Genomic DNA, 12,162 nt, shown 5'->3' with positions numbered 1-12,162 from the left:
ATCACATTTTGAAGCCAGCCTGCACAGAAAAGTCTCCGAAAGTCTATCGCCAATTAGCAAACATAATGCAAGTCTGGAAATATGGTTCAAGGGTTGACTGCCAGCCATAAGCAAGAAAGTCATCCTAGAGTACAAAACCTGGAGTTCAAGCCCCAGTACTGGCAATAATAAAATGAATAAATCTCTCAGACTTCCATAGTATTATTTTCATTAACTAATTTGCAAATGAAAAATTATAAAAATTATTATGTAATGATTTCTCATCAAATTCAAAAGTTCAGTAAAACAATACCGGGTTTTATCAGAGATCCATTCTTCATTGATGTCCTCATGCATCCGCGGCAAAATCCTCATCACCTCTCCAGTTCTTGTGCTCACTATAATATTACTTCCAATTGCATCCATTACATCAATGGATTCTGTCTTTCTGAGAAAATATACGCACATACTATGTTGTGAGAATAAAGTTTCTAATAGCTGATTTATAAAAAAAAGATTAACAATTCTTATTCTCAATTTCAGAAAAAATAGTACTAAAAATCTTCATATTGTAAATCATCACCTAAATTCTTTTTTTTTTTTTTTTTGGTCCAGTCGTGGGGCCTGAACTCTGGGCCTGGGTGCTGTCCCTCAGCTCTTCAGCTCAAGGCTAGTGCTCTACCACTTTAGCCACAGCACCACTTTCAGCTTTTTTCTTTTTGCTTATGTGGGGCTGAGGAATCGAACCCAGGGCCTCATGCATGCAAGGCAAGCGCTCTACCACTGAGCCACCTTCCCAGCCCTATCACCTAAATTCTTAATGCGGTATAACCTTTAAAACTATTTTTCTTCAATTTGAAGGAATCCAACTAGTTAAATATGGGACGATTTTTTGGGGGTGGGGTGGGTGTCAGTTGTGGGGCTTGAACTCAGGCCCTGGGTACTGTTTCTGAGCTTTTCTGCTCAAGGGTAATGCTCTATTGCTTTGAGCCACAGCTCCACTTCCCGAGATAATTGGAGATAAGTCTCAAAGACTTTCCTTCCCAGGCAGGCTTTGAACCTCGATCCTCAAATCTCAGCCTCCTGAGTAGCTAGGATTACAGGGGCAAGTGACCAGCACCCAGTTTGTTATTTATGTTGACAATCAGATTGCCACAGCAGGATACAGGTGGCTCACGCCTGTAATCCTAGGTACTCAGAGAGGCTGAGTTCTGATGATCACAGTTTAAAGCCAGCCCAGACAGGAAAGTCTGTGAAACTCTTATCTCCAATTAATCACCAGAAAACCAGTAGTGGAGCTGTAGATCAAAGTGGTAGAGCGCTAGCCTGGAGCAAAAGAGCTCAGGGACAGTGCCCACACCCCAAGTTCAAGCCTCACAACCAAAAAGCTCACACACAAAAAAGGGGAACTAGTTAAATAAAGTCTAACTTTATTTGAAACTTCATACACAGTAAGAGACGAGACTATAAAAGGATCAATACTTTTTATTTTTTTGGTCGTGGGGCTTGAACTCTGGGCTTGGGCGCTGTCCCTGTGCTCTTCAGCTCCAGACGAGCACTCTAAGGCTAGAGCCACAGTGCCACTTCGGGTTTTCTAGTGGTTTATTGGCGATAAGAGTCTCACGGACTTTCCTGCCCAGGCTGGCTTTGAATTGAGATCCTCAGATCTCAGCCTCCTGAGTAGTTAGGATTACAGGTATGAGCCACCGGGCGCCTGGCTCATCAAGACCTTTTTTACTCCTTAGAACAGGTTAAAAAAAAGTGGTTAGGGGGGCTGGGAAGGTGGCTCAGTGGTAGAGTGCTTGCCTTGCATGCATGAGGCCCTGGGTTCGATTCCTCAGCACCACATAAGCAGAAAAAGCTGGAAATGGTGCTGTGGCTCAAGTGGTAGGGCGCTAGCCTTGAGCTGAAGAGCTGAGGGACAGCGCCCAGGCCCAGAGTTCAGGCCCCACAACCAGACCCAAAAAAAAAAAAAAGTGGTTAGGTACTTAAACATAGTCTCCTAGAAAACTACAATTTATTTGTACAAGTTCATCATATCCTTTAATCTAATTACTTATCTTCAAATAAAAGAATGTTTACAGATCAAACCAATTAAAATTTAGGAAGACAATGACACAGAACCTTTTGAATAGCAGTCAAAATTAAAAAAAAAAAAACAAGCTGACCCAAAATGAAAGATAAATACCTTGTTTCCCAAGGTCGGGCAGTAAAGGCATAGGGCTTAGAGGTTAGGGCACCCACGGGACAGATATCAATGACATTCCCAGATAATTCAGACATAAACATCTTCTCTACGTATGTTCCAACTTGCATTTCATTTCCTCTGCCTGTTGTTCCCAAATCATCTACTCCTGCAATCTCACTCGCAAACCTAGAATATAAAAATTTATCCTCAAATGGTTGGGTCTAGTAAAGTTATTTCCTAGTCATAAGGCATTAGTAATTTTCAATAGCAATAGTCCTTGAATTAAAAAATTCAACCAATGTTTGCTTTTAATTTAAGGTATAATATACAAACAGAAAATTGTACAAACCATATGTATAAGCTTGGCAAATTATCACAGAATGTTTATAGATTATTAATTTAAAAATCAAACTGAAAGTTTATACTAAAAGTGAAGAACTCCTCCCCCCGCCCCAACAATCCATTAAAAACAGCTCATTCTCCTACTGAACTTGTCATTCTTCCCAGATGTGTTATTCACTAAATTTTAGGGCTAGTAAGGTCCCCATAATATTCTGGAAGACAGAAGGAGAAAAAGTACCTGATGCACCGGGTACACTGAATGCACCTAGTCATAATGGTCTTTACCAATGGCCCGATGTTCTTGTCTTCTACTGCACGTTTCCCCTCTAAAAACCGGCTTCGATCACTTCCAAACATCATGGACTGGTCCTTAAGTAGTTAGGAAATAGTTAAATCTACTGCTGCTAATAAAATTAAAACAAGAAAATCAAAAAGATTTACAAAGGTCTATCAGATACCTGCAGATCACATTCTCCACCCTGGTCACAAATAGGACAGTCCAAAGGATGATTTGCTAGTAAGAACTCCATCACACCTTCTCTGTATGAAAAATTGTAATATATATAATATATAATAATATAAAATGATACAAATACCTATCACTCAAAAAATTTATTTATATAGGCTATTTAAATAATCTTCACAGTAAGCCGGGCACCGGTGGCTCATGCCTGTAATCCTAGCTACTAAGGAGGCTGAGATCTGAGGATTGCGGTTCAAAGCCAGCCTGGGCAGGAAAGACCATGAAACTCTTGTCTTCAATAAACCACCAGAAAAAAACGGAAGTGGCACTGTAGCTCAAGTGGTAGAGTGCTAGCCTTGAGCTGACGAGCTGAGGGACAGTGCTCAGGCTCAGAGTTCAAACCCCATGACGGACAAAAAAAAAAAAAAAGATTAAAAAAAAAAACTTCAGATACTTTATTAGAGTTACTATTAGTTTTATATTTGTTATAGAAATGGCAATATATCATTCAAGTAGGATTAAGAGCACAATGTAGAAAATGTTTATAAGCGTTAAGAATAAAATAGTATACATTCTAGGAAACTATGATTTTTTCAGTGTTGAGGATCAAGCCCAAGGCCACTGCATGCTAGGAAAGTGCTCTACCATTGAGCTACATCTCCGATCTGAAATAGTTTATTTTTTTATTAGCTGTACAAGGGGTGCTGTTTAAACATTTCTATACATATATATAAAATGTACCCCAATCAAACTCACTGTATCATTCTCCTGTAACTCCCAGGCTTCCTTCTTAGAAGGATTTCAATAAATTTTATTATTCTATTTTTACACATACAAATTCTGACTACATTCATCCTTATTAAATCTTCAGTAGTCCCACCCTCCTACGGCTAATCCACTCCCAACAAAGTCTGTTTCAACTTTCCTATCTTTTTCTTTTTGTCGATCTCGGGGCTTGAACTCTGGGCCTGGGCACTGTCCCTGAGCTCTCCAGCTTAAGCTAAGTGCTCTACCACTTGAGCCATAGTGCCACTTCTGGTTTTCTGATGGTTAATTGGAGATAAAGTGTCTCATGGACTTTCCTGCCCAGGCTGGACTTAAACCACGATCCTCAGATCTCAGCCTCCTGAGTAGCTAGGATTATAGGCATGACCACCAGCACTTGGTAATTTTCCTGTCTTTTGTTTTATTTTAGTGTAAATTAATTGCACCAAAATATGCATATTACATTTTTTCAGAATATCCCCCTCCATTACTTTCTCAGTACCCACTCTCAAAACCTCCTATTCAGATTCTTTGTCATCATCATACATAGTTGCTATATATTTAAAAATTATTCATCCTCTTCCGTTTCTCTCTTTCCTCTCATCCTCATTCATTTCTTCCCCCTGGTTCTGAGGCTTGAATTCAGAGCCTGGGTGCTGTCCCTCAGCTCTTTGGTTCAAGGCTTGCCCTCTACCATTTGAGCCATACCTCCACATCCAGCTTTTTTTGGTGGTTAACTGGAAGTAAGAGTCTCATGGACTTTCCTGCCTAGGCTGGCTTCAAATCATTACCCTCAGATCTCAGCCTCCTGAGCAGGTAAAATTACAGGCCATCAGTGTCTTTTTTTCTATTTTTCCCCAGAGCTAAGGACTGAATTCAGTGCTATGCACTTGCCAGGCAAGTGCTCTTCCACTGAGCTAAATCTCTAACTGTAGATAATAACTTCTAACAATATATAATTACCAAAGTTGCTGAGCCAGTGGTGTATGCCTGTAATCAGTTACTCAGGAGGCTGAAATCTGAGATTCACAGTTGAAGCCAGCAGGCAGGAAAGTCAAAGAGACTCTTTACTCCACTTTAACCAGCCAAAATGCTGGAAGTTGAGGTGTGACTCATGTAATCGAGTGTCAGATATGAACAAAACCGCTAAGGACCAATGCCCAACACCTGAGTTCAAACTCAGTGGCACACATCAACACACACACGTGTGTGCGCACACATAAACCAAAAAAACTGCTGAAAATCTTCATACTAATTCAAAATGAAAATGAAGAGAAGCTCACTGTATGACTAATATGCACAAATCCCTGGGTTTGACTATCAGTATCATAACATAAAAAGTTAATAATAACAAGTCACAGCAGCTGGTAATATGTAACTGAAACAATTCTGCTCAGGCTGAAATTCTAGGAGCTTCATCACAAGTTGAGTAAATTAAGGGATTTTAATGGTGATCCCATACCAAACTGAATACCAAAATGTCTCAATTGACCACTTCTGCTGTGTACTCCTTTTTGCTGCTCTTAAAAGTAAAGCAGCCAGGCGCCCGTGGCACACGCCTGTAATCCTAGCTACTCAGGAGGCTGAGATATGAGGATCACGGTTCAAAGCCAGCCCAGGCAGTAAAGTCTGTAAGACTCTTATCTCCAGTTAACCACCAGAAACCAGAAGTGGTGCTATAGCTCAAGTGGTAGAGTGCTCACCTTAAGCTGAAGAGCTGAGGGACAGTACCCAAGCCCAGAGTTCAAGCCCTATGATCACCATCACCAACAAAAGGAGTAAAGCACATCAGCCAGGCAGCTGGCGACTCACACTTGTAATCCTTGCTACTCAAGAGGCTGATGAGGATCACAGTTGGAAGCCAGTCCTGGTACAAAGTCCCTGTGAGACTATTATCGCCAATTAACCACTCAAAAACTGGAAGTGGCACTGTGGCTCAAATGATAGAGCGCTAGCCTTGAACACAAAGAAGCTTAGAGACAGCACCCAGGCCCACAATCAACCCTTCCCCCAAATAAATAAGTAAAGCAACTTCTTTTTAGTTTGACACTAAACTCCACAACTGTAAGATACTTCTAAACATCATGCTAAGAAGGTCTGCTATATACAGACATGGTGGTACAGTCCTTTAATTCCAGCTCCAGAAGTGGAAGCAGGATTGTTGAGTTTTTCTAGGCTAGCTTAGACAAAGGTAGAAAGACCCTATCTCAAACATGAAATAAAAACTAAAGGTCTGGGAGTATAGCTCAAGCAATAGGAGTGCCTGTCAAACATGTAAAAAGCCTAAGATTCAATCTTTAATACTGAGAAAAAAAAATAGCAAGAAAGAAAATCAACTACATTAGTAAATACCTGGCTTTCTTAGTTTTTTCTGAGTTTGTCAGGATATTCCAACCTTTCATTACTGGCATAGCACAAGCAGCTACAACCTAGAATTTCAAGGGGAAAAACAAAAACTTGTATTTATAAGCAATCTTGTAAATATAAGCAACCTAGTGTGCAAAGCATTAAATTACATAAAAACATTAAATTATATATACTTTAAAAACACAGAAAGTATTTTTTTAGAATTTTTTTAAGTTTCCATAATCATAATGTGCTAATCTGACCTTTCAACCTTCCTCTAACAAACAAATAAGACATTGCTATGTTGTCATTATGGCCTATTCCCCAAAGATCCATGTGTTGGAAAGTCCATATCCATCTAATAACATTGAAAGATAGAGGGATGGGACTTTTAGGAGATGGGGTCTAATGAAAGGTTAACTGGACTATAAAAATTAATTCTCATTTCTCAGAGCAGTTAGGTCCTTTAGGAGTTAAGTTCAAGTCCCATGACCAACCAAAAAAAGAAAAAAAAGAGCTGAGAATGTAGAGTGCTTTCCTAGCATGGATGAAGCTCTCATTTCAATTCCTCAGTACCACATACACAACAAAAGTCAGAAGGGGCACTGTGGCTCAAGTGGTAGAATGCTAACCTTGAGCAAAAGAAGCTCAAAAACTCTTGCCCATGTAATTGTAACCCCTCTGTATGGTATTTTCACAATAAAAGAAGCTCAAGGACAATGTCCAGGCCCTGAGTTCAGCCCCAGATCTGGCAAAAAAAAAAAAAGTTCTCATAAAAGTAGACTTTCATGAAGCTAGAGGCCCTCAACAGAGGCCAGCTACACGTGTCAGTTAGTTTATAAAATAATCTCTCTGGTATTTAATTATTGCAACACAACAAAGACAGTCAATACAATTTCTCACTCTGCTCTAAAACAGAACATTAAAAAACTGTGCTTCATCTATAATCCTAGCTACTGAGAAGGCTAAGATCTGAGGATCACAGTTCAAAGCCTGCCAGGACAGGAAAATACGTAAGACTTTTATCTCTAATTAACCACTAAAAAGCCAAAAGTGAAGCTGTGGCTCAAGTGGTACAGCACAAGCCTTGAACAACAAAGCTTAGGGACAGTGCTCAGGCCTGATGTTCAAGTCCTAGGACTGGTAAAAAACAAAAACAAAGAAATATACTGTTACACCACTAGCTCACGTCTGTAATCCTTGCTACCCAGAAGATTGGGATCAGAGGACAACAGTTCAATGCTGGCTGAGCAGGAAAGTCTGTGAGACTCTTATCTCCAAAACAAGTTAAAAATGGAGCTGTAGCTCAAGCGGTAGAATACTAGCCTTGATCAAAAGATGCTCAGAGACAATGCCCGTAGCTCAAGCGGTAGAATACTAGCCTTGATCAAAAGATGCTCAGAGACAATGCCCAAGCCCTGAGTTTAAGCCCCAGGACAGAAAGAAAGAAAGAAAGAAGGAAAGAAAGAAAGAAAGAAAAAGAAAGAAAGAAAGAAAGAAGGAAGGAAGGAAGGAAGGAAAGAAAGAAAGAAAGAAAGAAAGAAAGGAAGGAAGGAAGAAAGGAAGGAAGGAAGGAAAAGGTGGCTCATACCTGTGTTAATTCTAGCTGCTCTCAGGAGATTGAGATGTAAGAATCATAATTCAAAGCCAGACCAGGCAGTTGAATCTGAAACTCTTATCTCCAAATAACCAGAAAAAAATCTAGAGGTGAAGGTGTAGCTCAAATGGTAGAGCACTAGCCTTGAGTTAAACAAGAGTGTGAGACCCTGAACTCAAGCCCTTGTACCAATGCTTGTGTACATGTGCATGCACACATATACACCCCTCCATGATCTTTAATTTCTAGACCTGTTACAATTATATGACACATATGTTCAGAAAGCCTATCTATAAATATGGTTTGTTTTGAAATGAATTCCACAAAAAAAATACTCAATTCACAGACAAATAAACAGGACGATGATATCCTCTACAACAATATCGATATGGTTTGCTACAAGATTTAAAGTCTTCTACCTTCTACAGTATGGTGTGGAATTCTAGGTATCAGGTACCTTGGGAGCCTTCTCAATTTCAACCAGGCACATCCGGCAGTTTCCAGCAACAGATAACCTTTCATGATAGCAGAATCGAGGGATCTGCATGCCAACCTTCTCACAAGCCTAGAAGATAAAGGAAAAACATGGTTTTGTAGTATAATAACTTGACATTACCTTGTTCTTGATTAGTTAGAAGGGGGGGAAAAAGAGGCCATCTTACTGTTTGTTTTTTTTTTGTTTTTTTTTTGTCAGACAGGGACCCAGAACTCTGGGCCTGGACACTATCCTTCAGCTCAAGGCTAGCGCTCTACCACTTGAACCACAGTGCCACTTCCAGCCTTTTCTGCTTATTTGGTGCTGAAGAATCAAACCCAGGGCCTCATGCCGCATGCAAAGAAAGCATTCTACCACTGAGCCACCTTCCCAGCCCACGTCTCATTGCTTTTATCCATAAATATTTCTTGATCTGTTTTAACTTCAATTTTTGAAGAGATTTATCATCTTTGCTTTTGATCTCAACCTATCAGTTCTAAAGGTGCCTCAGAAAATTGAAGGTTAAAGTTCTCCAGCATGCTTTCATCTTTTTTGGAAGAAAGTACTAATCTGTGCTAAATGCTTTACTTCCTATGTCTGTTTTCAACCACTGTCCACAAAGGCTTCCTCTTCAAACTCTGATCTTGTGGTTTCATACCTGGACTTCCTCCTTGCTTCTTTTGGGCTCCCTTCCTTTCCCACACTAGATGACTAGCATCTAGTTCTATCTTTGGTATGACATACTCCACTTACTACTTACATTCTCTCTTGCCCAGTCTCTTCCCAGTATCTGTTTTCCCAAATAAGGAAAGTTAAGTCTGTTCCACCAATTATAACTCCTCCTTTTCTGTTAATTCCTTTCTTTTAGTCTATGTTTATATTCTAGTTAGGTCTTCAACCTTCAGCTTTTACTCTGAAGTAATTTTATAGCTTCCAGTGTTTTACCTTTTAGTCAGCAAAAATGTATTAAGTTTTCATGTGCTAGACACAGCAGGCATAAAGGTAAACAAGACAAAATCATCATCTTAAACTTCTTCACATAGTGTATGATTACATCTAGGCCTTCACTTACAGCTACAGTCCCCTTCTCTAAGCTTCAGACTTAAATAGGCATTTACACATGTACATTCAACAGTTTAAATTTAACCTATTTTTCCCAACCTACATCCCCAAATAAGCTAAAACAACAATAAAAACCACATTGTTTTCTCAGTCTCCATCATTCCAAAGGCCTGTTTATCTATATCCTTAGTCTCTCCATCTTGTATTCACTTACATTACTACAATGGATTTTTTAAATTTCCTTCTCTGAAAATATGACATACTCTTTCCTTACCTTCTTCAGTTTTCCTTCTTTTCAGTTATCAATTGCTATAGTCACAGTCACATTACTAAGTAGCTATTAAATTTTCTGATGGATCTATTGAGTTCTCTAGCAACTATTTTATTTCATGACCAGAACTTCTCGGCCTCAATTACTTGATATACTGTCACCTCATCTTTTATTTGTGCTATGACATCAAATTTTGAAGCTTCCTGAACACAAAGCATCTGTTTTAGCTAATTACTTTCTCCATAGGAAATGTGTGAGCCTCTTCTTCTCATATAAATATACCTTTTCATTGTTGGGATCAACTGAGATACCACTGAAAACTTGTCCTACCAACTCTTTTTTTTTTATTTTTATTTATTTATTTATTTTTTGTGAACACACTGTACAGAGGGGTTACAATTACATGGGCAGGTTAATGCGTACATTTCTTATCAAGCATTGCAGCCTCCTCCTTTGTTTACCCTTCACATCCCTTCCCAGCCTCCCCCCCACCCAATCCTCCCCGCTTCCCCCCATCCCCGCCCCCTGCACCAACATTGTAAAGCTCGTTTTTGACATGACAACTTGTACTTCTCATTGTTGCAACAGGTCCACCTGTATCCTTAAACGACTTGTTTTTCCCCATCTCCTCTACAAGTTATACTGACATCAAATATAGTGAAAGCAGGGGTTATACTGTGGGGGAGGGACATACAAAGCTACAAAGAGATAATCTTATAAATGCATTAGAAACAAATGCATGAAAGGAAAAAAACAATAAATACATATCTAAGGATTCATTTTCCTAACATCACATTATCTGACCTTTTCTGCTTGACTCATACATATACTAGATATTGCAAATAAGGGAAACCATGGCATCTATGTTTGTTTGGGCCTGGCTTACTTCACTTAATATAATTTTTTCCAAGTTTTTCCATTTCCTAACAAATGGGGCAATGTCATTCTTTCTGATGGAGGCATAGAATTCCATTGTGTATATATACCACATTTTCTTGATCCATTCATCTACTGAGGGGCATCTGGGCTGGTTCCATATCTTAGCTATGGTAAATAATGCTGCAATAAACATAGTTGTGCTGGTAGCTTTAGTGTTTTCTACCAACTCTTATTCATGTCAAAATACTTTCCATTGTACCTTGAACACAGTTTTCTTATATATTTAGTACTTTCATGTGTATTCCTGGGTGAGAGCCCAGAAATGAATGCTAAAATGAACAACATTTGGCTCTGTGATAACCTGCAGATGGAATGAAGCATCACTTCTCCATGACTAAATTTGTTACTTCTATAGAAACTAAATATTTAAGGTATGAATTCAATAACAGAATACCCTTCATATACCTGCTTTATAGAGCACATTCATAGAAATGTCATTAAAGCCAGGCACTGGTGGCTCACACCTGTAGTCCTAGCAACTCAGGAGGCTGAGATTGAGGATCGCGGTTCAAAGCCAGCACTAGCAGGAAAGTCCCTGAGACTCTTATCTCCATTTAACCACCAGAAAACCAGAAGTGGCACTGTGGCTCAAGTGGTAGAACACTCACCTTTAGCTGAAGAGCTCAGGGACAGTGCCCAGGCCCAGAATTCAAGCCCCACAATCAAAAAAAAAAAGTCATTAAGAAAAGCATATGAAAATGAAAAGGACTAAGCAGGCTCAAAACAAATTAATGTTACTCTTTCACAAACTGACGTATGGCAAATAGCAATAAATAGCAATTTATTTATGGTCATTTCAAGTTTCTTAATGGATATCACTTGGAAGATAAAAATAAAAACCAAAAAAAGTTCCATGGTATATAAATGATGGATCACTTTGAAATGTCAAGACTGAAAAATCAAAACATTGTCATGTAGTTTTACTATCTATGGTTCTTTTTAGAAATAAAAGGTGTATGGGCTGAGAAGGTGGCTCAGTGGTAGAGCGCTTGCCTTGCATGCCTGAGGCCCTGGGTTCGATTCCCCAGCACCACATAAGCAAAAAGAAAAAAGCCAGAAGTGGCGCTGTGGCTCAAGTGGTAGAACGCTAGCCTTGAGCTGAAGAGCTGAGGGACAGCGCCCAGGCCCAGAGTTCAGGCCCACTACTGGACCCCCCCCCCCCCAAAAAAAAAAAGAAATAAAAGGTGTAAAGAATTTTTTTTAAATCAGAAAAGAACACATATACTCACAAGAATAATTAAAACATGTGCTTACTTGAAGGACAGTAGTTCCAGGTTCTACCATCACAGACTGACCATCAACAAATACTTCAATCAAGTTGCTTGCTGCTGTTGCAGTTGTTCGAACTGACCCTAAAAGTAAAGAGGTACAAAACAAATTAATAAAGCTGGGCTTCTTAGAGCAGAGGTTAGTAGAATAACTATATATAGAATTTTCTTCAGCTTATAGTCTTTCTCTAGATCCATACTTTAAAAATATTGAATCATGAAAAAAGCATTTTCAGTCTTGAGTATTAGAATATGGTTATCAAAACTGAGAATAAAAGTAGTATAAACTGAGACTTTTAATACCACTTTTCAAAACAAAATGAGCATTGGTATTGACATACACATCTATACAGATTTTTGTAACTAAGGTAAAGTTTTATTTTGAAAATTATTCTGATAACTTATAGGTTTAGAATTTGTGAAGAAATATTCCATGGACCTAGAAATTTTCAAAGATAAAGTCTAGT

The 12,162-nt window shown here is 39.0% G+C and overlaps 1 protein-coding gene across 2 annotated transcripts in view; it reads right to left on the bottom strand.

Moving 5' to 3' along the window:
* Ndufs1 (NADH:ubiquinone oxidoreductase core subunit S1) overlaps positions 1 to 12,162 on the bottom strand; it is a 34,517-nt gene that overhangs the window by 19,774 nt on the left and 2,581 nt on the right. For both annotated transcript variants that reach the window (XM_070018689.1, XM_070018682.1), the window contains exons 3-9: positions 11,682 to 11,779; positions 8,138 to 8,245; positions 6,090 to 6,166; positions 2,968 to 3,049; positions 2,748 to 2,878; positions 2,168 to 2,353; positions 293 to 427 (exon numbers count right to left, since the gene is read on the bottom strand). In XM_070018689.1, coding sequence (XP_069874790.1) covers positions 293 to 427; positions 2,168 to 2,353; positions 2,748 to 2,878; positions 2,968 to 3,049; positions 6,090 to 6,166; positions 8,138 to 8,245; positions 11,682 to 11,779 — 817 coding nt within the window. The remainder of the gene's footprint in view (positions 1 to 292; positions 428 to 2,167; positions 2,354 to 2,747; positions 2,879 to 2,967; positions 3,050 to 6,089; positions 6,167 to 8,137; positions 8,246 to 11,681; positions 11,780 to 12,162) is intronic.

The sequence above is a fragment of the Dipodomys merriami genome, unplaced genomic scaffold, assembly GCF_024711535.1.
Source record: "Dipodomys merriami isolate MVZ:Mamm:240054 unplaced genomic scaffold, mDipMer1.0.p SCAF_1, whole genome shotgun sequence".
In the NCBI taxonomy this organism is placed as follows: Eukaryota; Metazoa; Chordata; class Mammalia; order Rodentia; family Heteromyidae; genus Dipodomys; species Dipodomys merriami.
This window is presented reverse-complemented; position numbering and strand designations above follow the sequence as displayed.